General features: G+C 40.3%; 1 protein-coding gene and 1 pseudogene across 1 annotated transcript in view; one reads left to right on the top strand and one right to left on the bottom strand.

The window, feature by feature from the left end:
- LOC148871743 (thioredoxin-like protein CITRX, chloroplastic) overlaps nt 1-22,559 on the bottom strand; it is a 37,552-nt gene extending 14,993 nt beyond the window's left edge. Inside the window, exons 1-2 of the mRNA XM_088973356.1 lie at nt 21,046-22,559; nt 20,791-20,913 (exon numbers count right to left, since the gene is read on the bottom strand). Coding sequence (XP_088829482.1) covers nt 20,791-20,913; nt 21,046-21,285 — 363 coding nt within the window. The 5' untranslated portion in view covers nt 21,286-22,559. The remainder of the gene's footprint in view (nt 1-20,790; nt 20,914-21,045) is intronic.
- Nucleotides 22,138-25,729, top strand: LOC148871744 (tryptophan aminotransferase-related protein 2-like; annotated as a pseudogene).
- The last annotated feature ends 530 nt before the right edge of the window (nt 25,730-26,259 follow it).

The following is a 26,259-nucleotide window of genomic DNA, read 5'->3' on the forward strand; positions in this document are numbered from 1 at the left end:
TCAATCTGGTTGGTAAACCCGAGTGTGTGGGTGTGAACTGAGTGGAGCATTGTTTTGTGGAGTAAGAAGGGGTCCTAAGTCCGGTGTTTGGGACTGGTTAACTGCTTGACCATGTCGACTGAGAATTCTGCTACTTCAGAGATCTCAGGGAGCCACAATGGAGTGAGTGGGGGAATGGATATGAGCTTTCCCATGGCTGCCATTCCCTTTGATGGTCTGAATTACCTTGAGTGGTCTAGGGGGATAAAACTCTACATCACTGCTAGGGGGTGAATAGGATACATCAATGGGAGAGTAAAAGAACCGAAGTATGGAAGTGTTGAGCATGATAGGTTGAACCAAGAGAACAGTATGGTGATGTCTTGGCTCTTGGTTTCAATGCTGCCATGAGTAAGAAAGACTTTTATGTGGGCTGAAACTGCTTGTGAGATATGGGAACAAGCGAAGTCCACTTATTCATAACAGAGACACTATGCCAAGATATATCAACTACAAGCTGAATCTTCTACTTGCAAGCAGGGGGAGAGGAGTCTCTCGATGTACTATTCTGATTTGACATCAATATGGAAAGAACTTGATCACTATCAGAATGTGAATTGGAAGTGTGATGAAGATGCAAAGGCCTATAAGTCACTTGTATCACAGCAACGCATATTTGCTTTCCTCCTAGGGCTGAATTCGTCATATGAGTCCATCAAGGTACAGATCTTGGGTAGTAAAGACTTGCCATCAGTCCAGGAGGTGTATGCCTTGGTGCAGTCAGAAGAAAGCAGAAGTGTGATGAATGGTGTAGAAGGGATGTCAGTTGCCCTAGCGGTCCAGGGAAATCCAGATACAAATGTCGGAGGTGGCTTTAAAAGGAGTAACACTTAGAAAAAATCAGAAGATAAAAGCAAGCTTTGGTGCACTCACTGCTAGAAGACACGACACACTAAAGATACATGCTAGGATCTCCATGGAAAACCTAAATGGGCACAGGATTTGGGTAAGAAGTCAGCACCGGATCAGGGCAAGAAACCAGGCCAGCAGAATCAAAAAAGGTATAACTCAGCTAATATGGCATCGATAGAGACTAGTCTTTTCGTAACTCAGGAGAGACATCCCGGTTCTGACCCTAAGGAAGATATTATCAACTCCTTCCGTGAACATTTGGAATTGTATGGTAGGTCTCTCTGCCAGGTGGATTCTGGGTTTACTCCGACCTCATTTGCGTCTACATTAGGTAATGCCACAACCTTCCATGTGTCATCTCGTACTACTGATTCACCTTGGATTATTGACTCCGAAGCCTCAAATCACATGACCAGTAAGTCAAATTTGTTCCAGACATATAACCTTCTCTCTGGGAGAGATAAGGTAAGACTGGCTAATGGTTCTTTTTCTACAATAGCTGGCCGAGGCACCATATCTCTCCCACTTGGCCTTACTCTTCCTAATGTCCTGCATGTTCCGAAATTACCTATTAATTTGCTATCCATTAGTAGTATTACTCACTCTTTGAACTGCTCAGTCACCTTTTTTCCGTCTTCATGTGTGTTTCAGGATTTGACCTCGGGGAAGATAATTGGTAGAGGAAGCATGGTGGATGGTCTCTACGTGTTGGAGAATAATGCTGGTCTAGTGGCGACCGAGTCCACAAGTTCGTCAAGTGAGAGTCAGGCCTATTTATGGCATAGTCGTTTAGGTCATCTTTCTTTTGAGTCGTTAAAAGTTATGTTCCCAAAGTTGTTTGAGTCCTTGTCAGTGAGTCAGTTACAGTGTCAAACATGTCAGTTGAATAAGCATTGTAGAAGTTCTTTACCTTTAAGAAATAAAAGATCTGAATTTCCATTTCATATTGTTTATTCTGATGTTTGGGGCCCTGTTACTCTACCTACTGCGGCTGGCTATAAGTATTTTGTTACTTTGATTGATGATTATTCTCGATACACTTGGGTTTACCCTATGCGATCTCGAGATGAAGTGCCACAAATTGTGAAAGATTTTCAACGCATGGTGTTCACTTAGTTCCAAACGAAAATTCATATTTTCCAGTCAGACAATGCAAAGGAATATTTCCATAGTGATCTCACGAAGTTCTTTGCTTCGAGTGGGTCACTTCAACGAAGCTCTTGTGCCAGGACACCCCAACAAAATGGTGTGGCTAAACAAAAAAACCGGCACCTTCTCGAAGTTGCTCGTGGCTTGTTGATTCATATGAATGTGCCAAAACAGTTCTGGATGGATGCAGTATTGTGTGCGACATATATCACCAATCGCATGCCCTCTCGGCTACTAGAGTATAAGGCCCCACATCAGCTCTTGTTCCCTACAGCCCCGCTGTCCACCATTCCGATGCATGTTTTTGGGTGTCGTTGTTTTGCCCACAACCCGTCACCTACTCATGGTAAACTTGACCCTCGGGCTATTCCTTGTGTTTTTCTTGGTTACCCTTCATCTCAAAAGGGGTATCGTTGCTATGATCCCATTGTCCGCAAGTACTATGTTTCCATTGATGTCTCATTCTTTGAGAGTCAATCGTTCTTCTCGGTTTCTCCTTAGGGGGAGAGTAGGGTTGAGGAGAAACAGGCGACAACTCAGATTCAACTACCTCCTTTACCCGATCCTCCTCCGTTTCGGGTTTTTCATCGTCGCCATAAAAGCCAGCAGAGTTCAAGAGCCATGGAGCCGGACACTATGCAACCAACATCATCGGATTCACCCGAGGCAGATCCGTCTCATCAGCCAGGTACACTTTCTCCCATTGCTCCTTTAAATGTTGATTCACCTGTCCCCAATGATCTTAATATTCCTATTGCTAAGAGAAAGGGTGTTAGATCTTGTACCATTAATCATCATATCTCTAACTTTGTGTCCTATGAGCATGTTTCACTTTCGTACCGTGCCTTTCTCTCTTCTGTGGATAGTGTCCCCATCCCTAAGACCGTGGCAGAAGCTTTGTCAAAACCTGAATGGACAGATGCAATGTAGGAAGAAATGATGCCTTACACAAAAATGATACGTAGGAGTTGAAAGAATGGTAGGATCCATCTAATGGACGCCATAAAGCTTGCGGAATGGGTGGGCGAATTTCAAAAATTTTCCTACCTTCTCCCAACTGGGAATCATATTCCCTAAATTTAGAATACAATATTCAAAGATCCTACTTGAACCATAATCAAACCAGATCTGTACCAAAAGACAAATGGGAGGAATATACCTGATCCGGAGAAGCACTATCTCCCAAAGTTGGTGTTCACGCCCAAAGAATGCTCCAAGATCCGTTCCTGCTGAAGATGACACAGCTGTGGATGGAACAGAACCAGCAGAGTGCGTCCTACACACTGGATCCTTCACAAGAATCCTCTGGAAGTACTAAACACTGAATCTTTTTCAGTCTTTCTTGCAAGACTGATGTCAAGAACAGATTTCTTGACTTTCTTTTTCTGCAAAGATCTAATCTTGCAAAAACAGATGGCGGCGGCAGGAGGAGAACTCCAAAAGCGAAAAAACTGAACTGCTTCTTCTTTCTTTTTCTGGAGTATGAGATCTGATCTCAATTCGCAGGAACCTTTCTTGCAATTTTTCTTGATTCGAAAACTGTTGTATTTCTCTGCTTTTTGGTTAGGGTTTCTCCTCCTTTCTTCTTGATTAAGAATCCTCCTAATTAGGAGTTATCCCAATCCAAATCAAGATTTGGATAGGGGATAATCTTAATCATATCTGCAGATAAAGTTAGCTTACTCCTAATCTTATCAGGAGGTTACCAGATTCAAATCTAATTTGAATTTGATCTCCAAGAGTGGATAAGGCTAAAGGCCCAATCCTTTTACTAACATTAATCTCAGATTCGCCCCAAGGATGGGTGATCATATCAGCCCACCTCGAAATGGGCTTCTGGCCCATTAAGTGTTCAGTGTCTAATTACTTTCCAATCTGCTGCCCAGTTGGGCTTCTTTGTATGGCGTGGGACCCAAGCATTGATCTACACACCAGCCACATGAGTTCGGCCCAGCCTTTAATACAAGGCCCAGCCGAATTCACTGAAAAACTCAATGAACCCCTTGAGTCCATCATATGGACCCTATGGGCCCAACACTTACATTAAGTGGTCCCTGGGCCAAGCTATCTTATAAAAACCCAGGGACTGTGGGCAGGTGCAAGATTAGCCCATCAGGTATTATCCTCAATGGCCTTACACTTAACCTCTCAGCCCTTAATGATCAAGCACTGCCCGACAAGAGAGGACCTCTCCCTCGGCTGCAAGGAACAGTGCCGCACTCTCCTCTCACATGGATCCCGGGAATTAAAACCATTTGCAAACAATTTGAAACCGTACATATATATATAAATATATTAATTTTGCAAAACAAAATTCCAACGATTGAAATCAACTGCCGGCAGTTTGGTTTCCATCAGAGAGAGTGCATTCCCGATAATTACCCTTTGTCCGACAAAGTGGCTGATTCTGTCACTATGATCACCCACTCAGATGAATTCTCAAACTGCCCCAACATACCCAGGTTTTGATCCCCGCTAAGGATCTCACTGATTGGCATATCAAAGGCAGCCTGATCCAACACCTAGTGAAGTGTCATAATCGAGTGTAGGGGTCAGGTGTAACTTTCCAGTTTTGCCCATCTATCTCCAAGGTCCAGGGCAATACTGGAAATCTGGTCCGGTTCAAGGATTCAAGTAATCCCATACTGCATGTGCCTCGGGTCTTACCCTGGTGGCTGAGACAGGACATCCCAACACTTGGTGGCACACCAGTATCAGCCTTGGCAAGATAAATCTCCCCAGACTTATCCAATGGCTGTGAACATTTAAAACTAACACGAGTCTCTATAAATGTCCAGTTTTAGGGTTTTACACAAAATTAAACCAAACAACATGAATCAAGCATGCACTTTATTTATTTCCACTAAATAACAAAAGTACATCAAATCAGATTGAAGCTAAGGGCATACAAAAACTGTCTAAAAGATCTTCCTGAGGGGAAGGAACCAGTGGGGTGCAAGTGGGTGTTCACAGTGAAACACAAAGCTGATGGAACTGTTGAAAGGTACAAGGCTAGACTGGTAGCAAGAGGCTTCACAAAGGTATATGGAGTGAACTATGTAGAGACTTTTGCTCCAGTAGCGAAGATGAACTCTATCCGGATTCTCCTTTCCTTGGTAGCAAATCTTGATTGGGATATTCACCAATTGGACATTAAGAATGACTTCTTGAATGGTGACTTGGAAGAAGAGGTGTACATGACCCAACCCCTAGGGTTCTGTGCCAAAGGCAGTGAACAAAAGGTGTGCAGGTTAAAAAAGTCCCTATATGGGTTGAAACAACCACCTCGGACTTGGTTTAGTAAGTTCCATTTAACAGTCCAACAAATGGGATTCAAACAATGTCAGTCAAATCATACCCTGTTTGTAAAAAGAGGTGAAGGTAAAATTGCAGCTCTTATTGTGTATGTGGATGACATAGTGATCACAGGAGATTGGGAGGCTGAAATCCAGAGACTAAAAAAATTCTTAGCCACTAAATTTGAGGTGAAGGATCTAGGCCCCTTACGATACTTTCTTAGAATTGAAGTTGTCTGCTCTCACAAGGGCATCTTTATTTCCCAACGGAAGTATGTACTAGATCTACTAGAAGATACAGGAAAGTTGGGGGTAAAACCATCCGATTCACCTATTGAACCTAATCACCATCTGGGAGACAGTCAGGGAGAGTTTTTGAAAGATGTAAAGATGTTCCAAAGACTCGTGGGGAGATTTCTGTATTTGTCTATGACCAGGCCTGATATTGCCTATGCAATGGGTGTCTTTAGTCAATTCATGCACAGCCCAAGGACAACTCACTTTGAGGCTACAGAGAGGATCTTGAAATATCACAAGAAGTTTCCTAGAGCTGGTTTGTTATTCCAGAAACACAGTCACTTAAAAGTGGAAATATATACTGATGCAGATTGGGCAGGAGCAGTCAATGACCGAAAGTCTACCAGTGGTTATTGTGCCTTTGTAGGAGGAAACCTTGTCACATGGAGAAGCAAAAAACAAAGTGTGGTGGCTAGATCCAGTGCTGAAGCAGAGTATAGAGCAATGGCTCATGGGGTTGCAGAAATCATGTGAATAAGAAATCTGTTAGGTGAACTGGGTTTTGCAGTAAGCAGTCCTACGTCACTCTACTGTGACAATAAAGCTGCCATCAATATTGCTGCTAATCCAGTTCTGCATGATAGGACGAAACACATTGAAGTGGACAAGCATTTTATCAGAGATAAACTTGAAAGTGGAGAAATGTGCACACCATATGTCAATTCGGAAGAGCAACTTGCAAATATCTTCACCAAAGGTCTTCATTATGTGCGGCACAAAGATTTGTGTGACAAGTTGGGCATGATTGACATCTATTCTCCAACTTGAGGGGGAGTGTTGGAATAATGTTAAAATAACTTAGTTGCAGATTTTAGGGCCTGTTTGGCTAATTAAAGTGTTTTTTATTTCTGATATGTCTGTTATTGTACTCAGGGGCACAAGGGTTTTTTCCCTTGTTATTTCTGTAAAATAAACACTGGCGCCACCAGTATTGTTACATTGCAAACCTCCTCTCTTCTCTCCTCTCTTCTCTTCTCTTCTTCTTCTCTTCTCTCCTCTTCCGCTTATCTCTGGCAGGCTAAACTGTCAAGAAGGTTTAAGGATAAATTGGTCTAAAACAGGCATTGTAGGGCTCAATCTGGACGAAGGGGAACTATATAGATTCGTAAAGATTTTGGAGTGTGAGATTAGAAGTTGGCCAATGAGCTACTTGGGGCTCCCTTTAGGAGGCAATCCTAGGTCAAAAGGTTTCTGGGAGCCAGTCATTGAAAGATTTGCTAGGAAGCTAGGCTCTATGGAAGAGGAACTACATCTCTCTTGGTGGAAGGATAACCTTGACTAGAGCCATTCTAGCAAACCTCCCGATTTATTTCCTTTCCACATTTAGAGTACCTTGTAGAGTAGCAAGAATTTTAGAGAAGTACATCAGAGATTTCCTTTAGGACCCAGGAGAGGAGAGGAAGGTTCACCTGATTAATTGGGATCAAGTTAGAAAGCCCAAGGACCAAGGGGGTTTGGGAATAGGAAGCATCTCACTCAGGAACTCAGCTTTGTTAGGAAAATGGTAGTGGAGATTCCCTTTTGAGAGAGACAGGCTATGGCACAAAGTCATTGAGAGTATTCATGGGTTGGATAGAAATGGCTAGATGCAAAAGTTGCCCCCATGTTTCTTTAGTTTCTCCTTGGAAAGCAATTTATGAAATTTACCCGACATTCCTTAATTCTATTCGACTTGATGTGGGCCAGGGTAATAAAATTCGTTTCTAGGAAGACCTTTGGGTGGGAGATAGTCCACTTAAGGACGTTTTTCCTTACCTCTACACATCCTATTTTAAAGGGGAAACAGTACGAAATTTGGGAAATCCTAGTCCAAATGGGGTTAATTGGAATATGGGTTTCAAAAGGGGCCTCAGGAAAAATGAATGCGACTCTTTAATTCAATTGTTGGACCTAATAGGACAAGTTCATTTGCACCCATCCTTGGAAGATTCTAGAATATGGAAAGGCTCCTCAAATGGTCTCTTCTCTTGCTCATCCTTCTTTAGTGTTCTTGCTTCACCTAGTATCCCAATGGGGGATTTCCCCGTGAAAGAAATCTGGATTAAGCCTATTCCCCCAAAAATTCGAGCTTTCTATTGGGAAATCTTCCTTGGCAAGGTAAATACTTGTGATATGCTGCAGAGAAGAAGGCCTTTTGTATGCCTTTCTCCTCGCATGTGCTCCCTTTGTATGGAAAGTGGTGAGACCCTGGCACACCTATTATTATCTTTCTCCTTTGTGCATAACATTTGGGAATTTTTTTGTACTCTCTTTGGTTGCAAGTGGTTTTCCCTCAAGATGTGGCAAGGCTCTTCAACCGGGATTTTTTGAGTCAACCAAAGAAACGAGGGAAGGTTATGTGGAAAGCTACAAAGGCAACTATCTATTGAGTGATTTGGGAAGAAAGGAATAACAGAATATTCTTGGACAAGAGTAGAACAATGGAGGAGGTAATCGACACCATCAAAGTTAAAGTAGCTCACTAGCTAAGATCTATGCATATCTTTCAAGATTTCTCAGTCATAGACATTATAAGATCTTGGACAGAAGTAGCACAATCCTCAAGAGTGAAAGAGAAAATAAAGATGGAATGGAAACAGATGGTAACAGGTTTAAACTGAATTTTGATGAAAGCTTGTTTGGAAATCCGGGACTGTCAAGTATTGAGGGAGTAATCAGAAATTCTGAAAGGAGAATATTAGCTTTGTTCTCTGGACCGATTGGCATGGGCAATTCTGAAAGGAGAATATTAGCTTTGTTCACCGAAAATAGCTAAGCAACTTGGAATGAGGCACATTGAGGTTGAAGGGGACTCCAAGGTGATCATTTCTTGGGCTAAAAACAATAGAAGTATTCTGTGGACATTCAAACAAGTGATAAGGGAAGTGGAAAAGGTTGCAAGGGAGGTAGAGGCTGAATTCAAATGGGTTAGAAGGAGTGCAAATGGGCTAGCCGATTGTCTTGCTAAACAAGGGGCTTTAAGGCAACATTTGTTTTGGGCTGCAATGTGAAGTGGGACAGAAATTTATAATAGTGTGGGAGATTTTATCCCATACACAGCTGTAAAACCTTATTTTAACCTGATTTCAAATAAAATTCTCTTTTGCTGATCAAAAAATAATAATTAACCAAATTCTTGTAGCAAATGAGTGTGTGGCTAAAAAGAAAAAGCAGGGAGGGGAAGGTTTAATCTACAAGTTGGGTTTGGAAAAAGCCTATGATATGGTGGATTAGAATTTCCTCTTGAGTCTGTTAGAAAAAATTGGATTGGGAAGAGGATGGAGAAAGTGGATAATAGGATGTATTAGTTCAGCACACTTCTCAATTTTGATCAATGGAGTGAATAAGGATTTTTTTTCCCAACTAAAAGAGGCCTAAGGCAAGGAGAGCCTTTGTCCCCTTTCTTGTTCACCCTTACTGCAGAGGTCCTAAGTAGATTAATCAATAAGGCTGATGTTGCAAACCAATTTAGAGGTTGGAAAATTGGTAAAAATTAAGTGGTTGTAACTCACTTGCAATTTATAGGTGACATAATCATTTTCTATGAAGACTACAGAATTTAGGGTAAGGAACCTGAAAGCCTTAGTTGACTGCTTCCAAAGGACTTCAAATCTGAAAGTCAATTGAGGAAATTGTTGTGTGGCAGGGATTAATTTGGAAATGGAACACATCCACTTGTTGGAAAGTTATCCATATGAAAGATAAGCTATATTTCTTTGGGAGGAAGAATATCCTTGATCAAATCCACCCTAGCCAACTTACCCACTTAACTATCTATTCACATTTAGAATCCTGATTAAAATAGCTAAATAGCAAGAAAAATGATGAGAGACTTCTTGTGGGTGCCAGGAGATGAAAAGAAAGAACTGTGAAATAGGAGCAAGTGTGTAAAGTGTAAACCTAAGGAGCGAGGAGGATTGGGTATTGGGAATCTGATAAAAAGGAATAAGACTCTTCTGGAAAAGTGGCAAAGGAGATTTCCCTTAGAAGGAGATAGATTGTGGCACAAGGTTATTGAAAGCATCCATGATGTAGCAGACAGTGGTTGGGATGCAAAGCTTGTGCCTCAAACTACTTCGCACTCCCTTTGGAAAGCAATATTTGAGGTACTTTGTACCTTTCTTAATTTTATCCCTTTTGATGTGGATTGTGGGAACAAAGTTCTATTCTGGGAATACCTTTAGCTTGGGGATGTGCCACTTAAATTACAATTTCCTCTACTCTTTTCTTTACTAAACCTTTAGGTTGAACCTCTTTCTAGATTTGGATTGCTCTCAAAACATGCCTTAAGCTAGGACTTTGGTTTCAAAAGGAGTTTGAGGGATACTAAGTGTGATTCCCTTTTTCTCCTCCTCTCACTTCTGGAAAAGGTTTTTTTTTTTTTTTGGATCAAAATTTTTTGGATAGTAGAGTTTGGCACCCCTCACCTAATGGCCCTTTTGCTCCTTCATTAACCTTCTCATCAACTCAAAACCAATGCTTTAAAATGCAGAGGCGTGACGTGAGGCATTCCACTACCTAGAGGTGTGAGGCGTTGTCTAGAATGTATGAGGCATAAGCCTCCTTTAGAGGTAGAGGATAAGGAGGAAGAAGGAGGCATAAGCCTCATTTCCTTTTTTTTTCCTCTTTTTCCTTTTTTGTTTTGACTTTTTATATGAGGTGTGCATGAGTCGCATAAAGTGTACACCTCTAGCACGCCTCATGAAAAAAGTGTATGAGGTGTATGCCTCAAAGGTGTCAATGCCTCTAGCATACGCCTCAGGGCATTTTGGGGGCACCTCGCTTCGAGCGCCTCCAGGCATACGCCTCACACCTTTTAAAACACTGCTCAAATCCTTTGGAGGTAAATCTCCCAGTAAGAGAAATCTCATGCAAACCAATCCCTTCTAAAGTGTAGGCTCTTTGTTGAGAAATGTTCATTGGAAAGATTGACACCTATGATGTGCTATAGAAAAGAAGGCCAAATAATAGTCTCTCTCCTCATATGTGTTTCCGATGTAAGGCTAGTGGTGAGACCCTTCTTCATTTACTAATGTCATGTTCTTTTGTGACTTGCATTTCGGATTATTTTTGTTCTCTCTTTTGTTGCAGATGTGTTCCCCCACATGATGTAGTTAGTTTAACTTCTTGAGGCAACAGGAAAAGGGGGAAAGTGTTTGTGGAGAATTACAAGAACAGCCCTGACCTAGACCATCTAGGAAGAAAGAAACCAAAGGATTTTCCATGAGAAGAGCAAATCAATGGAGGAAACGATTAAAACTATAAAAGTCAAATCTGCACACATTGGGAAAAAACAATGGACCTCTTCGGAGATGTCTCTACAAATGACCTATTAAGGAAATGGGCTTAAGTGGTACAAACAGATACACAGAGAAGTTGTGAGAATGGAGTAGAAACCACCGGAGACAAATAAACTGAAACTAAAATTTGATGGAAGCTCTTTTGGCAACCCAGAGGTCAAGTATAGGGGGACACTTCAGAAACCACCAAGGAGTAGTTGTGGCCTTATTCTTAGAAACAATTGGATTTGGTGATTTAGTTAAGGCCAAGATAATGGTGTTGAATGGATTGTTACATCAGTATGTAGGCCGAACCAGCTACTGTTTGGTGGCCAAATTTCAAAAAAAAAAAAAAATCAGTCCGAAACCCAAGAATCAGATTCCCTAAATTTGGAGAATCGAATTCTCCTAAGATCAATCTAACATTGGATTGAACTAGATTTGATTTCAAAATAAATTATGAGCTTACTTGATACGTAGAGCACAAAGTGCACCTTCCGGAGTGGTGGTTCATGCCCAAAATTCAAGCTCAAATCATCCTCCCAACTGAAGATGGCACAATTGATGTGAAGAGGTCATTCTTACTAGTTTCATCTGATTTCCCTTTCCAACCTGTGGGATATTTGCAGTTGTAAACCACTTTAATTTTCTGATATTTTGCAGGAGAAAACATAGCAGAAAACAAGGAGAAAGCAAGCTTCTCAAGGCTAGGTTGAACTAGGGTTTTTGGTACATCCTCTGGGTGCATATTTATTTGATGATAAACCGATCTGAGGTCGAGTTTAGAAAACACCGTGACTGCTTGTAAATCATCTAGTAACTCATCAATGAGTGGAATTGGAAATCGATCTTTGACTGTGATCTGATTTAGGGTGCGGTAATCCATGCAAAATCCCCACGTTCTGTCCTTTTTGACTAGTAACACAGGTGTTGAATATGAACTGGAACTTGGCTAAATAAATTGTTTGTCCAATAGTTCTTGGACAATTTTTTCCATTTCCTCTCACTGGAATCTTGGGTAGCGGTATGGCTGCACACTTGATGGAAGTGCACCTAGGATTATCTCAATTGGGTGGCCCATGCTCCATGGACCTTGTGGGTGGCAGACCTTTTGATTTCTGGAATATATCCAAATACTCTTGTAGAAGCTTTTGCAATCCCTATTGGGATTCTACTGGAATGGGCTCCTCTGTTGTTAACACTGGACCTGATGGTCCCACCCTTATTTTTATGAAGATTATTTGGTCTTCATCCTGGCATGTTTTGATGACGGTCTTGGTGAAGTTGGTTCAAGACCTATTAAGTGGCACTGTTTGCCATTTATTATGAAGTCCATTGTTAGTTGTGACCAATCACAAATGATTAGGCCCAACTCTTTTAGCCATTGCACCCCTGGTACGATATCAGCCCCACTGAAGATTAAGGGATGTAAATCAACTTTGAACAGTTGCTCCTGTATTTTAAGTGTGATTTGTCAGCAAATACCTTCACACTTTATTTGGTAACCATCTGCTACATGAACCGTAAATGGATTCACGTGCTCTATAGTAAGGCCCATTTGTTTGGCGGTAACCTGAATTATGATGTTCAGGGTGTTGCCACTGTCAATTAAGACAGAAACTCTTCGGCCTTTTATAGACCCGAAAGCCCTCATAGTTTGTGATGACTTTATCCCGATTAGGGCATGCAATGATATTTCAGGTTGGTCAAGTTCACCTTGTTCTGCAATTATGACTTTAGTCTGGGCCTCTTCTTCTATCTCTTCAGTCTGGAGCATGAATAACTGTTTGGCTTTACATCTGTGACCCTGCCCAATTTTTTCTTCTCAGTTGTAACACAGACCCCCAGCCTCTGTGGGCTTGTATTTCAGCCCATGAGAGCTTCTTGAGAAACACTGGTACAGGTACCACTGCAGTAGATTTGGGTTGTGGGCCCTCAATCTGTTGGCCGGTGCATTCTTGCCAATGGAGTAAAGGTCGATTGCCAGCTGATTCATTAGAGTTACCTAAGGTGAACCATGGGGCCCAGCTTGAGCTGGGGTAGGCCATAAGAGGTGGTCAGCTTATTTTCTTGAGGCAATTTAGATTTAGTCTTTCTTCTTGAATTCAGGCTAGACCAAAAGCCGCAAGTAGTGATGGAGGTTGGAGGGCCTTCACCTCCACTTAATCTCCTCTTTTAAACCATCGATGACACAACCTAGGAGTGTTGTCTCCAGCCAACCTTGTACCCTTATCAAAAGCTTCTCAAACTCAATCTGATAATCTCTTACAGATCCTGTTTGTTTCAGCTTCAAGAGAGTTTCATCGTAGCTATCAAATCCAACTAGTTTGACTTGTATGCACAAGGCTTCTGTGAAGTCAGCCCAGGAAACCTGAGGGTGAGACATGCAGAACCATTGGAACCACAGTATCGCCTCTCCTTCAAGATGGAAAGAGGCTATGGAGACTCTGTGGTGGCTCGGCATGCTGTGATATTCGAAGAACTTCTCAGCTTTCAAAATCCAAGGTATGGGATCTTCACCTGAATAGTTTGGGAAATTGAGTTTGGTCGTTCTCATGGATCTGAGTTTCGTCGATTTCCTTCTGATTCTTGGCTGGATTCTTCATTCTCATTTTCATGGTTTCCTGCGATGAGTTTTTCTCCAGATGTGCCATTACCGCTACAAACAATTGTTTAGTGTTAGTGTAGGGGTATTTCTGTCTTTATACTTATGTTGAGGTTGCTGATCTGTAATATTATATTAGAACTACTGTCCCTCACTTAAATAAGGGCACATGTGTCTTTTCCATTATATTAGTAATATAAAACATGTCTGGCCGAATGGGAGAAGTAATTTTTCCCTAATTCGAACCAGACTTTTCTTCTCTCCTTTTCTCTTCCTTTCTCTCTCTTTCTTTCTTCTTTCTTCTTCTCTCTTCTTGGCTGTTATCAGACTAACAGAACTCAAAGGCAGGCCGAATTATAATATGGTACCAGAGCTCAACTAAGCAACTCGGATCTGCCCAAATTTCTGTTTTCTGCGCACTCAATCTAGGGTTTTTTCTTGATTTCTCTGCCATCGATTGGAGATAAGGGAATGGGCTGAAAAAGAGTGGTCACCCTCTTCCCTTGGAAGTTTCTATGCCTCCAGTTGTGTTGTTCGTGGTTGGTTGCTTTGGTCTCTAAGAAGCCCTCCACTAATCGATGAAGAGAAGAGGGCTGATTCGTGTGGTGCAGTGGGTGTCTTGTGTGGACTGATTTTCTTCTTGTGTGGTTTGTTTTTCGGGTGATGAGGTAAGTGTTTTCTATGCATATTTTTTGTTATGAATCAAATAGGAAGAATGTTTCAGATCGTATGATGGGATTTCAGACTGTCTGTGCTAGGGTTTATGCTGTTTTTTTTTGTGTGATTCGAAGGGGGAATGGTTCTCATATAATGGTGAGATTTCAGGTAGTTGTAGGGTAGGGTTTGTGGTGTAAAGAGTGCAATCTTCAGCAATAACAAGTGCTGAAACCAGTGTGATCAAGTAGTGTGCAGTGTGCCGAATTCAGTAATAACAGAATTCAGCAATGGAAAATAACAGTGATAGCAAATCTAATGTGATGATACCTGCTGACTACCTATGTTCAAATGACCTCCATTAAACTAAATGGAGAGAATTATGTACCTTGGGCTAAATCTGTAGAAGTTTTTTTGAAGGCAAAGAAGAAGGTGAAACACATAAGGGAGGAGAAACCCTCCACTGATTCTCATGAGTATGAAGACTGGGAACAAGAGGATGCACAGATTACCACATGGTTATGGAACAGTATGAAACCCAAGATTAGTGTAAATTTCATGTTTCTTAACACTGCCAAAGATGTGTGGGACCATGATAAGAAGTTGTATTCTGGTCAAGACAATACAACCAGAGCATATCAGCTGTATCAGGAATACTTTAATCTGCAACAGGGCAATCAGAGTCTTGAGGAGTACTATGTTAGTATGAGAAACATTCGTAATGAGTTGAATGTTTATCACCCCCTCACTTCTGATGTCAAAATTCAGCAACAATAGAGAGAACAGCTTGATGTGACTCGATTTTTGGTGGGGCTGAAATCTAAGTATGAACCAGTGCGGACTCAGGTACTAGGAGGGTCAACTCTCCCTTCCAAAGAAGAAGTGTTTGCTCGACTTCGGAGGACTTCCATTGGATTTACTGAGAACTCTAATGTCTCAGATAGATCAGCCTTTGCAGTGTCAAGGGTCATGGTGTTAGAGGTGGAGCTCGAGGAGCTCAATCTGGCCGTGGTGGTAGTAGTGGTCCGGTATATGGCCGGAGTGGTGATGGTGGACCTACATATAACCATGGTGGTGGTCGTACTGGAGGTAGAGATTCAGGGGGAACCCGTGGTAGAGGACGTGGCTCGGGTCTGAGGAGATGTACTCATTGTGGTATGGATGGACATACCATTAATTATTGCTATGACTTGCATGGTCTACCCTCAACCTGGGCCACTCATGCCATGACTAGTGACACCAGTTTCAGACAGGAGAATCGTTCATCTGATCAGATGCCTCCTACATGCACAGATGTTCCCGGGAAGGAGATGGTGAGTGTTCCCCATGATGAGTATGAAAGGTTTGTCCAATCCACATCTCAACAGAACACGGCTACTTTCACACATTCAAGTATGGTTTGTTTGGCATCCACATCCAATCCCTGGATTATTGACTCTGGAGCCTCTAATCACATGACTAGAACTCCAAGTGTGTTTTCTTCCCTCTCTCATTGCTCAACATCACAATCTATTACTCTTCCTAATGGTTCCACATCCTCGATTTGTGGTGTTGGCAATGTTCACTTAACCCCCCTTATCTTTATCCTCAGTTTTGTATGTCCCTAAATTTCCGTTTAACCTTATGTCTGTTAGTAAGCTGACCAAGTCACTTAATTGCTCTATTACTTTTTACCCTTCTATGTGTGTTTTTCAGGATCTCAATACGGGGATGAAGATTGGTGGAGGGCATGAAGTTGGTGGATTGTATTATCTTGATAGTGGTGGAAGAACATCAACAGCTCTCCAGTCATCTCTCTCTCCTCTCTAGTGGCACTATCGATTTGGTCATCCTTCGCTGAAAGTTTTGAAATCTTTAGTTCCTTCATTGAGTCAACTTTCTGTTTTAGATTGTGAGTCGTGTCAGTTGGGGAAACATCATCGTGTTCCCTTTAGTTCTAGTGTTGATAACCGTGTGTCGAGTCCTTTTTCTTTGGTTCATTCAGATGTTTGGATTCCTTATAAAGTGGTCATACAATAGATATAGATATTTTGTCATTTTTTTTTATGATTTTTCAAGGATGATGTGGCTCTATTTAATGAAAGAAGAAGTGAATTGTTTACCATCTTCCAAAAATTTTATGTTGAGATTCGCAATCAATTTGGTGTTCACATTAAAATTTTTTGTTCTGATAATGGTCGTGAATGTTTATCTTCATCATTTCAAAAATACTTGGACCAACATGGCATTATACATCAGACCTCATGTACCTACACCCCACAACAAAGTGGGGTGACTGAGAGAAAGAATCGTCATCTTTTGGAAACAGCACGATCCATCATGCATCACATGAATGTTCTCAAACCCTTTTGGAGTGATGCGGTACTTACTTCTTGATTCTTGATTAATCGAACGCCCACGTCTATCCTTGATGGTCATTCCCCATTCACTACCTTGTTTCCCACCTTGTCTCTGTTTCCTCTTTCTCGTCGGGTTTTTGTGTGTGTCTGCTTCGTCCATAATCTGGGCCCCAGGAAGGACAAGTTAGATGCACAATCCATTAAGTGCATCTTCCTTGGCTATTCTCGGACCCAGAAAGGGTACAAGTGTTACCATCCTAGTTCTCAACGTTCCTTTGTGTGTGCTAATGTTACTTTCTTTGAGTCTACTCCATTTTTCTTGGGGTCCAGTAATGCTTCTTCCTCCTCATCACCTCCCCCTCTTCCACTTCCAATTGTCGATTCTGTTTCCCTTGTTCCAGCCGTGACCAAGTCCTTGCCTCTAAGGCCACCACCTATTGAACGCCCACCCATCCATCAAGTATATACACATCGCCCACATGTACTGGCTGCTACTCCTTTCTCTCTCTCTTTCTTTCTTCTTTCTTCTCTCTTCTTGGTTGTTATCAGACTAACAGAACTCAAAGGCAAGCCGAATTATAATATTTAGTTTCCTGCAAATCGCCCGTGATTTTGTGTATTTGAAACTCCATGCAATCCATTCTGCTGTCTTCTTCAAGCCTTCAACGTTCTGATACCAATTGTCGGGGTATTGCCCAACATAGGCTCCTCTTTGAGGGAGAAGTTGCCTTCTGAATCGAAGAAAGTGAGATAACAAAGAGAAAGTGGAAGATGAATGAGGATTCGGTAAACTTCTTCTTATTCTTCTCAGAGTACAGAACCTCCTTTTTATACATCTGTAATAGTCATGTGACAATTTCTTGGTTTGTTACTTGTAACTGAATCTTGATTAGTTGCTAGTTGGTTCTTGGTTAGTTGTGTTGTCTCTGAGGTTGAGTTGGCTTTTTCCTTTTTCTTCTAGAATATACCTTCAGCCTATTGTTCGTTCTTTCTAGGTCCCTAACATTTTGGCTGGGTTAAAAGGACAGCAAATGGGTTGGCAGATATCCTAGCAAAACAGAGAACTGCTAGATCCAATTTATTTTGGGCAATTATGTAATCTGTAGTAGTAAGAAAGGGATGAGAAAATAAAAAGTGTGGGCAAGATGTACTCTGGTGAGTATGCTGGGCTACTGTGCAGCTAAAACTTTGTATTTATCTCAAACATTAAATAATGAATTATTTGCTAATCAAAAAAAGAACACTACCCAGGTCTAGAGTTGGCAGCAAATCAGAACCAAAAGGAGATCTAGATGCATCTCTAAATTCAAGATAAGCCAGAAAAAAGTTCATAATGAGGGACCTGATATCAGCCACAAGCCCACAATTCTTCTAGTGCCACTAAATTTTCCTTCAAAGATTCTTTTGTTCCTTTCTCTCCAAATACCAAACAAATGGAATTGAAAACCAGAATTTTTTTTTTTTATGTTTAACTTCCAGAAAAAGCTAGCCATTTCAAAAAAAAAGAAAACTCTTTAGAGAAATAGGGCCATGTATAGGTCCATCCACATAATCCTACAAAGAATCTCCAAACAAAATCTGCTAAGCATTTGTTAAAAGATAATAATAGTCTCTTTGTTACTACAACACATAATACATTGACTTGCCAAACCCTACTTTTTAGATGCTCTAATGTCAAAATATTGCCAAGAGAAAGGATCCAAGCAAATACTCCTACTCTTGGAGCTACTTGATTTACCCCAAACTTTGTATGTGTATATGATCAGAAGTGGGGTATGTTTCACCTTTTAAGTATTATATGATTATACATTAAATGGCAGTGGTTTCAAAACTGATTTCTATCTTGTGGAAGAATTTGTCAAAATAATAGATCTATTCCAGGTTTTATTGATTGATCCACTTAGTTACGAGGCTTCTACCTGGAACCAAGTTATTGATCCTCCAACCAATAATTCTCTTTTAGGCAAGGTTTTTAAAACCGACCAGACAGGGAACCGTTCTGGGGACCAGTTCCCGGGTCGAATGGTCCAACCATCCGGTCCAAATGAACATCCCATTCTGACAAAAAATTAAAAAATTAAAAAACAAAAAAAGGACAAAACCATTGTCCGGGTCGACAGTTTGACCACATGGATCAGCAGACCACTGACCAAATCAATGGTTTTTGGCCAAAAAGCAGTTTGGAGGTGAAACGGAACCGGTCAGGTGACTGGTTCCCGGTTTTCCAGTCCGAACATATGGTCTGGTTTTGAAAACACTGCTTTTAGGCCTTCACTTCCAAAAGTAGAAGATACTACCTGAGGTCAACATCAATTTTTTCCCTTTTTTCTTTTATGCTAATGGACATTGGACAATATGTGCAGTACGTTAATTCTGAGAAAGCTAGTTCAAGTGCATCTTACAGCGCTGGATTGCATCAGAACAGCAGCCCGAGCAAAACATTTACTGATGGTTTAATTCCTTGTGGATTTAAGAACATGAATCCTAAGTTGTCATTTCAAGATAATGCTAAGGCACCAATAGGCCCTTGGTAGAGTAGAATGGTGAAGAAAGAATCTGAATTGTCAACTGCAAGCAGTCAGATGGGATTTTTCTAAGGGTTGAGTTGAAATAGCAATCAATACAGTATTACAGTGTATGGCATATCCAGCAACCCATGCACCATAGATCTTTCAGGTAGTTAGTAATTTGAGCACATAAATGTATTCATTATCATCTGTCAAAATCCTTCTCAACTTCTATGGTCAACATAAAGCTATTTCTCTAGACCAAATAGTAGGAATAACATGAAGAATATAGCCATGCTTCACATCACTATCAAACATAGGAGACTCTCAACTTCCTTAAGAAAGATAAAGCAACTGGATGCAAGTTCATGTGCATGCTCCTAAATGCACTGAATCGGTTGTATGATATCTTGATATATTCAGCTTAGAATAACTTGAAAATGGTGAAAAAACCCTAAAGATATCACACACAGATTAGTCAACTTATGACCACTTTTGTGAGAGTGCTGTAACTGTGGAAAAAGGGGTCATCTCATAGATGCCCTCCTTACTGTAAACACATAATGATCACTCCAACCACAAACAGAAGAGTCCTGTCCACAGTTCTATTAGATTATAAGGTACTAAATAAACACTATGTGTTGCCTATATCCAACTATAATATCTTTGATGAGCATGAAACTTCAATATCACAAAGACAAACATGTTGTGCATCACCTTGTCCATACCTTTGACACAAAAATGTAACCTCATTGATGTCCTCCTCCTCCTCCACACTATAAGCATGTAATTATTACTCTTAAGTGGAACAAACAGTACTGCAAATGGGTTTATTTGGTACCATACATGCACTATCTTGTAATCTTTGGCTCATTAACCTGTTTAAATTTGTATTGTTACTACAATAGATTTGCATACCTCAGGTATGCACCAAAAAATCCATAACAAACCATCTATCAGGCAGATGAGGACCAGTAATCAGCAATTACTTAATTATGCTTATTACTGCAAGACATAACGTTTAAACATCAATATGGTAAACATGTCCACCAAAGTAGCCCCAATCCCCATCCAACTCTCATTCTCCCAACCCCATCTCCACCAAAAAACTAACAAAATAAAAGGTTTTATCCAATGAAAGCTTTCTTGCCAATATCTCTGAGGAACTCCCTTTGAAAGAAAAAACAAATGCTACCCATTAGATACCAATTTCCAGGATACTTCATCCCGCTTCTTGTTCCAAACGATGTCAACATTTTTTATTCCATTAAAGTCAAACTCCATAGTTTACATTCTATCAAATGTTAAATTAGATAGTTTCTCTATGATGCCTTGTCACCCGCTAGATTGTATATTTCTCTATGATGATGTATGTGGGTGATGCCTTGTTACCTGCTAGATTGTATATTTCTTTTTCTATTTTAATGAAATTTTATTTTGCCATAAAAAAAATAGTTTCTAGTAATAACATCAACAGATAGGATCCAAAATTGCAACATTTATTTGTAAACAACCTTTTTCAAGAGCTTGTTATCTTTTCTTATTTTCCTTCCAAACGAGATATAGAGAATAACATAGTCGAAATTGAAATTCAACGTTTTAATTAATTAAATATGTGATACCAACCCACTTTATCCACAAACAGACTGAATACAAAGTATTCCTTAGTAACTTCTATTTCATATTAGTGAAGTTCGAACACTTAAATTAAGGATTACAAACAAATAATACACATACAGGAATTTGAATTGGCCAAATGCTTCCACAAATAATGACAAATGAAATAGGATATACCATTTCGATCTCCTGAGCCATCAAAATGCAAGGACCACACCACGTCGCATAGAAATCAATAATAAGAGGTACATTCCTTTCCCCCTTCACAAGTTCCTGCACCTCCTGGGCTGAGTATTTCTTCTGCAAACCCAAAACCCAAGAACCACAACCAGAAACATGAAACAACGAAACAAGGAGACACAACAGGGAAAGAAAAGAAACAAAAGCCCACGAAAGCTAACTCAACGAAAGAAATAGTAAGTAAACATCTACCACTAGATAGTCTTCTCTGAGGTACTTCGCTAAGGGGGGTTTGCACAGTAGCTTCCTTCTTGTTGTTGTTGTTAGAGAAGAGGATCTGCTGTTAGTAGTGAGAGAATGCAAGTTGGGTTGGTGGGTTCTCATTGAGGACAACGGAAGCTGAAGAAGCGGCGACGCCGATGGCGCAAGAAATGCAAAGTTGATCGTATTGGTGACGGTGAAAGGTGGTCGGATGGTTTGAATTACAGCCATTCTATAATGTAAGTATAGAACAGAGAACGGAGAGAGAGAGAGAGAGAGAGAGAGAGAGCCTCAAAATTCGAAGAGAGAACAAGCACCAGCAGATAAACCCAATTCAGTAAAAAGACTAAAAAACCCTTGGTGTCCTGAGTTGTGACTTGTGATGGATACTGTTGACTAACGACTAACGAGTAATGAGTAAAATGACTTAAAAACCGACCCTTGGTGTCCTGAATTGTGACCGGTTTCAAAAACAATCATTTAAATCATTCCACTTCTATGTTTCATTAACGTCTTCACTGTTAAACGTCACCCAGAAGCCGCTCCGGCGAATGGGGGTGCATGATGGCTGAGAAAGCTCACTTCTGACGATGAAGAACGACTGCTTCAAACGGCTAGTACAGGGGGCCTCTGACAATCAAAGACAGACGGGAGCAAGAGGTAAGCAGCCATATGTGATCGAGAAACAGTGATTTGATTTCTGGATATTATCTCTCTCTTCAATGCTTGTTCGAGTTTGTCTAGCAGTAACTAAACAGAGAATGGAAGAAAGATGCCTGGTATCGAGCAGGAGGTGCGCATTAACGGCCACTCTTCCCCTTCTTATGCTGCTTTCCAAGCAAAACAAAATGGCATGACCAAAAAGCTCCCCTCTGACTCTGTTATTAACCTTGACCAGTAAGTTTCCAATTCGAAGCCTATGCGTTATTTGCTTTCATCATTTTCAATTACAGTTGAAGTTGGGTTTTTGATATGTAGATCGTTCCAGGCTACAGTTACTTCATATTCTCGGACTAACGCCTGATGGTATTTTTTATTTGACGTTCGTTAACAGTGGTGATCCTCGAGCCATATTGGCAGAAGATGGAGGATAAGTGCACAGTGGTGATCTCCGTCTGGCAATCGCTAAGCTACTTCTCCGACATTACAAACTTGTGCTGGTTTCTGGTGCCGGAATTAGCGGAAGAAATCAGATGCTTGCATCATTTGGTGGTCAACACTGAAACAGAAGGTCGTTACATTGTGGTTGGTAAGAGATCAGACGCTTGCATCATTTGGTGGCCAACACTGAAACAGAAGGTCGTTACATTGTGGTTGCTACTGGTTCAACTCAACTCTTTCAAGCAGTGCTCTATGCTTTATCATCTCCCGATTCAACAAAGCCGATCAACGTTATTTCAACCGTTCCATACCATTCGATGAGTTTCCTCACAATCTACTCTATACATTAGCTGTGAATTCACGGCGCATATCATTCGTTTCTAGATAACTAGCAGACTTGTTTGCACGAGAATGACCCATCTGATGATATTGTTGTTGAGATTTGAATTAAGCCATCAGAATTGTTCAATACTTAGGGTCCATTTGGTTCGCGGACAGGACCGGAATCGGAATCACCTATACCTATTCCTGGCATCTGTTGTTTCAGTTCCTGCTTTTTGGTTCAACTACAAGCTAGAACCGGAATCAACCAAAATTTCCAATTCTGCCCATGTTAAAAGAACCTCAAAGATTACTGGTACATCTTTAAGTGTAATGCTGGTTTATCATTTGCTTGTTGGGAAACTTTTGCAAGTATAAGCTTCGTCATCTCTAGTGTTTCGTTTGGACTTTTGCAGATATAACATCAAAAAAAAATCTCGTGGCACAATTGGTTGGTCAGCCTCAACTTGATCATGAGATCATCATATTCCTAAATCCAAGTTATTCGCCATCCAACTTCAAGGCTCCAGCTTTGGCTAAATGGGTTTGCAACCACATTGCAATAAAGATATATATCCAGTCCAGGCAACCAAAATATAAAAATGAAAATAAAATATAAGATAAAAAGCAGAAGTATACGGTAGAAGAAGACCTAACCTTCAATCATTGTTTCAGCATCATAAACATTAGATTGTGGCTTCAACTGAATAAAGTCATTCATCACAGATTCTATCTGATTAAGAAAGATAACATGTCAAAAAAAAAGCTACATGTGTTTTTTCTCGATTAAATACCACTCCTAAACCATGGATTAAAACTTTGGTGGTTATCGTGAAAACTGTCTTAGCAAAGTCATAGATGATGTACAAAGTTCAGACCAACTCCACAATTTCCACTTATTATGTGCTATAGGGTGCTTGAAGTTCTACTCTTTTACTGGCTTTAATAAGTGTTCCCAAAATGTAACTAATTCAATGTACTATGCTTGAAATATATAATTATTTGCTTTCTAGGGATGAACTAGAAATTAGATGTCTTTTAAACCAGATTCAGAGTCCTTGTTCTCTAAAAGAGGTTTATTTCTAATGGGATTTGTGAGTTTGTCAGAACAAACTCTCTGCTAGAACAAACTAGCAGAAGAATCCAAATTAAAGCTAGTGATGCTACAGTAGGAAAGTAACTACAAGGATTGCCAAACTAAATTCCATCAAGATGATTATTATGTCTTGGAAACTTTGTTTTATTCCCTAAAATTCACAGCCAATTTCTTATCATTCATATAGTCTTAGCAATAGAATACAAATAAACAACAAAATAATTTCTTCTGTTTTTTATTGGTAACAAGATGAAAGAGATTTTATTTAAAATTAAAGGTGGCAACCCTTCTAAAAAGTTTATGGTATAAAAAGAGATTTTATTAAGAAAAGAAATGAAATGTGGGCAAAAGGAAAAACGTTTCAAACTAGATTTATTTTTTGGATCAATATATTTCAAACTAGAATTTGCTTTCTATGTATCAAGTGACTTGAAACTAAATCTCATTGTATCAGTAAAAGGAATGCATTGATCAGGAAGAAAATGAGAAGGTTCAGAGAATTGTTAACAATATAATCATTTTCTAAACACAAACAATTCATGTAAGCTTTTCTTAACTAAAACTCAATCAACAGAAGAAACATTTGAAACTCTATATATATATATATTTCCAACTACCTAAGAACTCTTGATTTTTTATGAGCATCAGAACAACCCAAAATGGGAATAAAACTAGAAAGAATCTAGTAATAGAAATCTGTCTTCCAGAGCTGTCAAACACATCCAAAACTGGAAAAGAAAATAAGAACATCGTCTCACCTAAGATCCAAGAAGGGACGTTGTTGCGGTACCCAGTTGCTAGAACAACCGAATCAACATCAAGTTTTTGTCCATCGATAATCTCCACACTATCATGACCGAACCTTTTGATTCCAGTGACGATATTAATGTCACTAGATTTAATCTTCAACAGTGCAGCAATATCCAGAACAGGGGTCTTTTCAGCAGAGTTCTTGAGGTGTAAAGGACCCACTGAAGGTCATTTCAGCCCGTATTTCTCAATGTTTCGAAGCACTAACCATGTCAGAATCAACGACAGCTTATCAACCAGCCACAGAGGCAACCATTTCATCATCAAAACTGCCAAATTTGAATGTTGATTTCCCGAGAACCTCCCTCGGCAACACATGAACCTGTGGATTGAAGTCAAATTCATCCTCGGTTAGAAACAAGGGTTTGAATTGAACAAGACCAGTGGAAGGGAGTGAGTGATATGTCATGCATTACTTGTCGAGCTTTGAACCACCATGGATGGGAAGGCCTCATGGTTGTAAAGATCAAGAGAGACTTCCATGCCGAAATTGCCACACCCAACAACTAGTACTCGCTTTCCATGGTAGTCCCTACCAGACCTGTAATGATAGGAATGAAAAAGAGTGTGAGAGAGAGAATGAGAGAAGAAGAAGAAGAATAGGAGAGGAGAGAGAGAAAGATCGACGGTGACTTACTTGCCATTGCCAGGGGTTTGGAATCGGGTAGTGAAAAGGGTTCGAGGGATTTAAACATCATTTTGCTTTTTGTTATTTTAAGAAATGGGAATGGGATTTTGATTCCTGAGGGTTGGGTCGGGAATGGCCATTCCCTCAAATGGGGGATTGCCATTCCGCTCAGAATTGGAATCTCCACCCAACCGGAGTGGAGGGAAGCTTATTCATGACCTGGCTTACTATTGGCCTCAATAAACACTGATTACAACTCCAACGGATCATGATCTCATGCTATTCACCATCTCCAAAAGCACTGGCCATGCTGGGCCACCCATCTCCAAAAGCACTGGTCATGCAGGGTCACTGGCAGATCATGATCTCCAAAAGCTCATTCATGATCTCCTGCTATTCTCAAGATCATGTCTGATGGTTGCAGACAATACTTCTTTGACTATGGAAGAAGCCTCAAGGCCAAGAGATGGGAACGTTTGAGAAATGTTATTTGTGTCCGGTTGAATCACCGAACTCGTGTTAACGGGCCTCTTACTGTGAATGTTATGCGTTTTCCCACCTGGTCGATGTGGTCAATTGTGATTCGTGTGTGCATTCATTCAGTGCACCAATGGGGTGAACAAAACACGGACTCTTCTTCTCCTGTTTCAAATTGCGCCGGAGGGTATAACAAACAGTATAATATTATAACTGTTTCGCTGATGGGGGGGAAGTGTTGAAAAAAAATTCATATTCTTTTTTACTATAGTCGATAGAAGTTTCGTATTCGATACCAAGTTAATTGAGAGCTGACCGAAAAAACAAATAATTAGTTATCAGTTACTAGAGTAAATCCAGTAATTGTTGTAAATGTGGCATTGTAAAGGCTTTTTCCATACGATATATTTTTCCATATTATAGTCGGACCCATATGTGTAATATCTAATATTAATATTATTAAAGGAAGTTCTTCTGTTACAGCCCCCACCATTCAGACACTTGGCATTTTTTTTTGGAGATTCAGATGTATCATTTTTTGAGAGGTTGCTATTAAAACCCACAACCTACTACCAACATTTAGATGTGGCCTTTTCATTTGTTTGGAAAACTAGATACATGGCATTTTCAGAGAAGTTGTTGTTAAAGCCCAAAGCCCATTACCACCATTCAGACATGTAGCATCCTATTAATTCAAGAAATATGATTCAAAAAGTTGGTAGCTTCACTCCTAAACATTCTCAATAGACATTTATTTATTAGTTTAACACAT

The sequence above is a fragment of the Nelumbo lutea genome, chromosome 2 (assembly GCF_056320005.1).
Source record: "Nelumbo lutea isolate HS-2025 chromosome 2, American lotus-T2T, whole genome shotgun sequence".
Classification (NCBI taxonomy): domain Eukaryota; kingdom Viridiplantae; phylum Streptophyta; class Magnoliopsida; order Proteales; family Nelumbonaceae; genus Nelumbo; species Nelumbo lutea.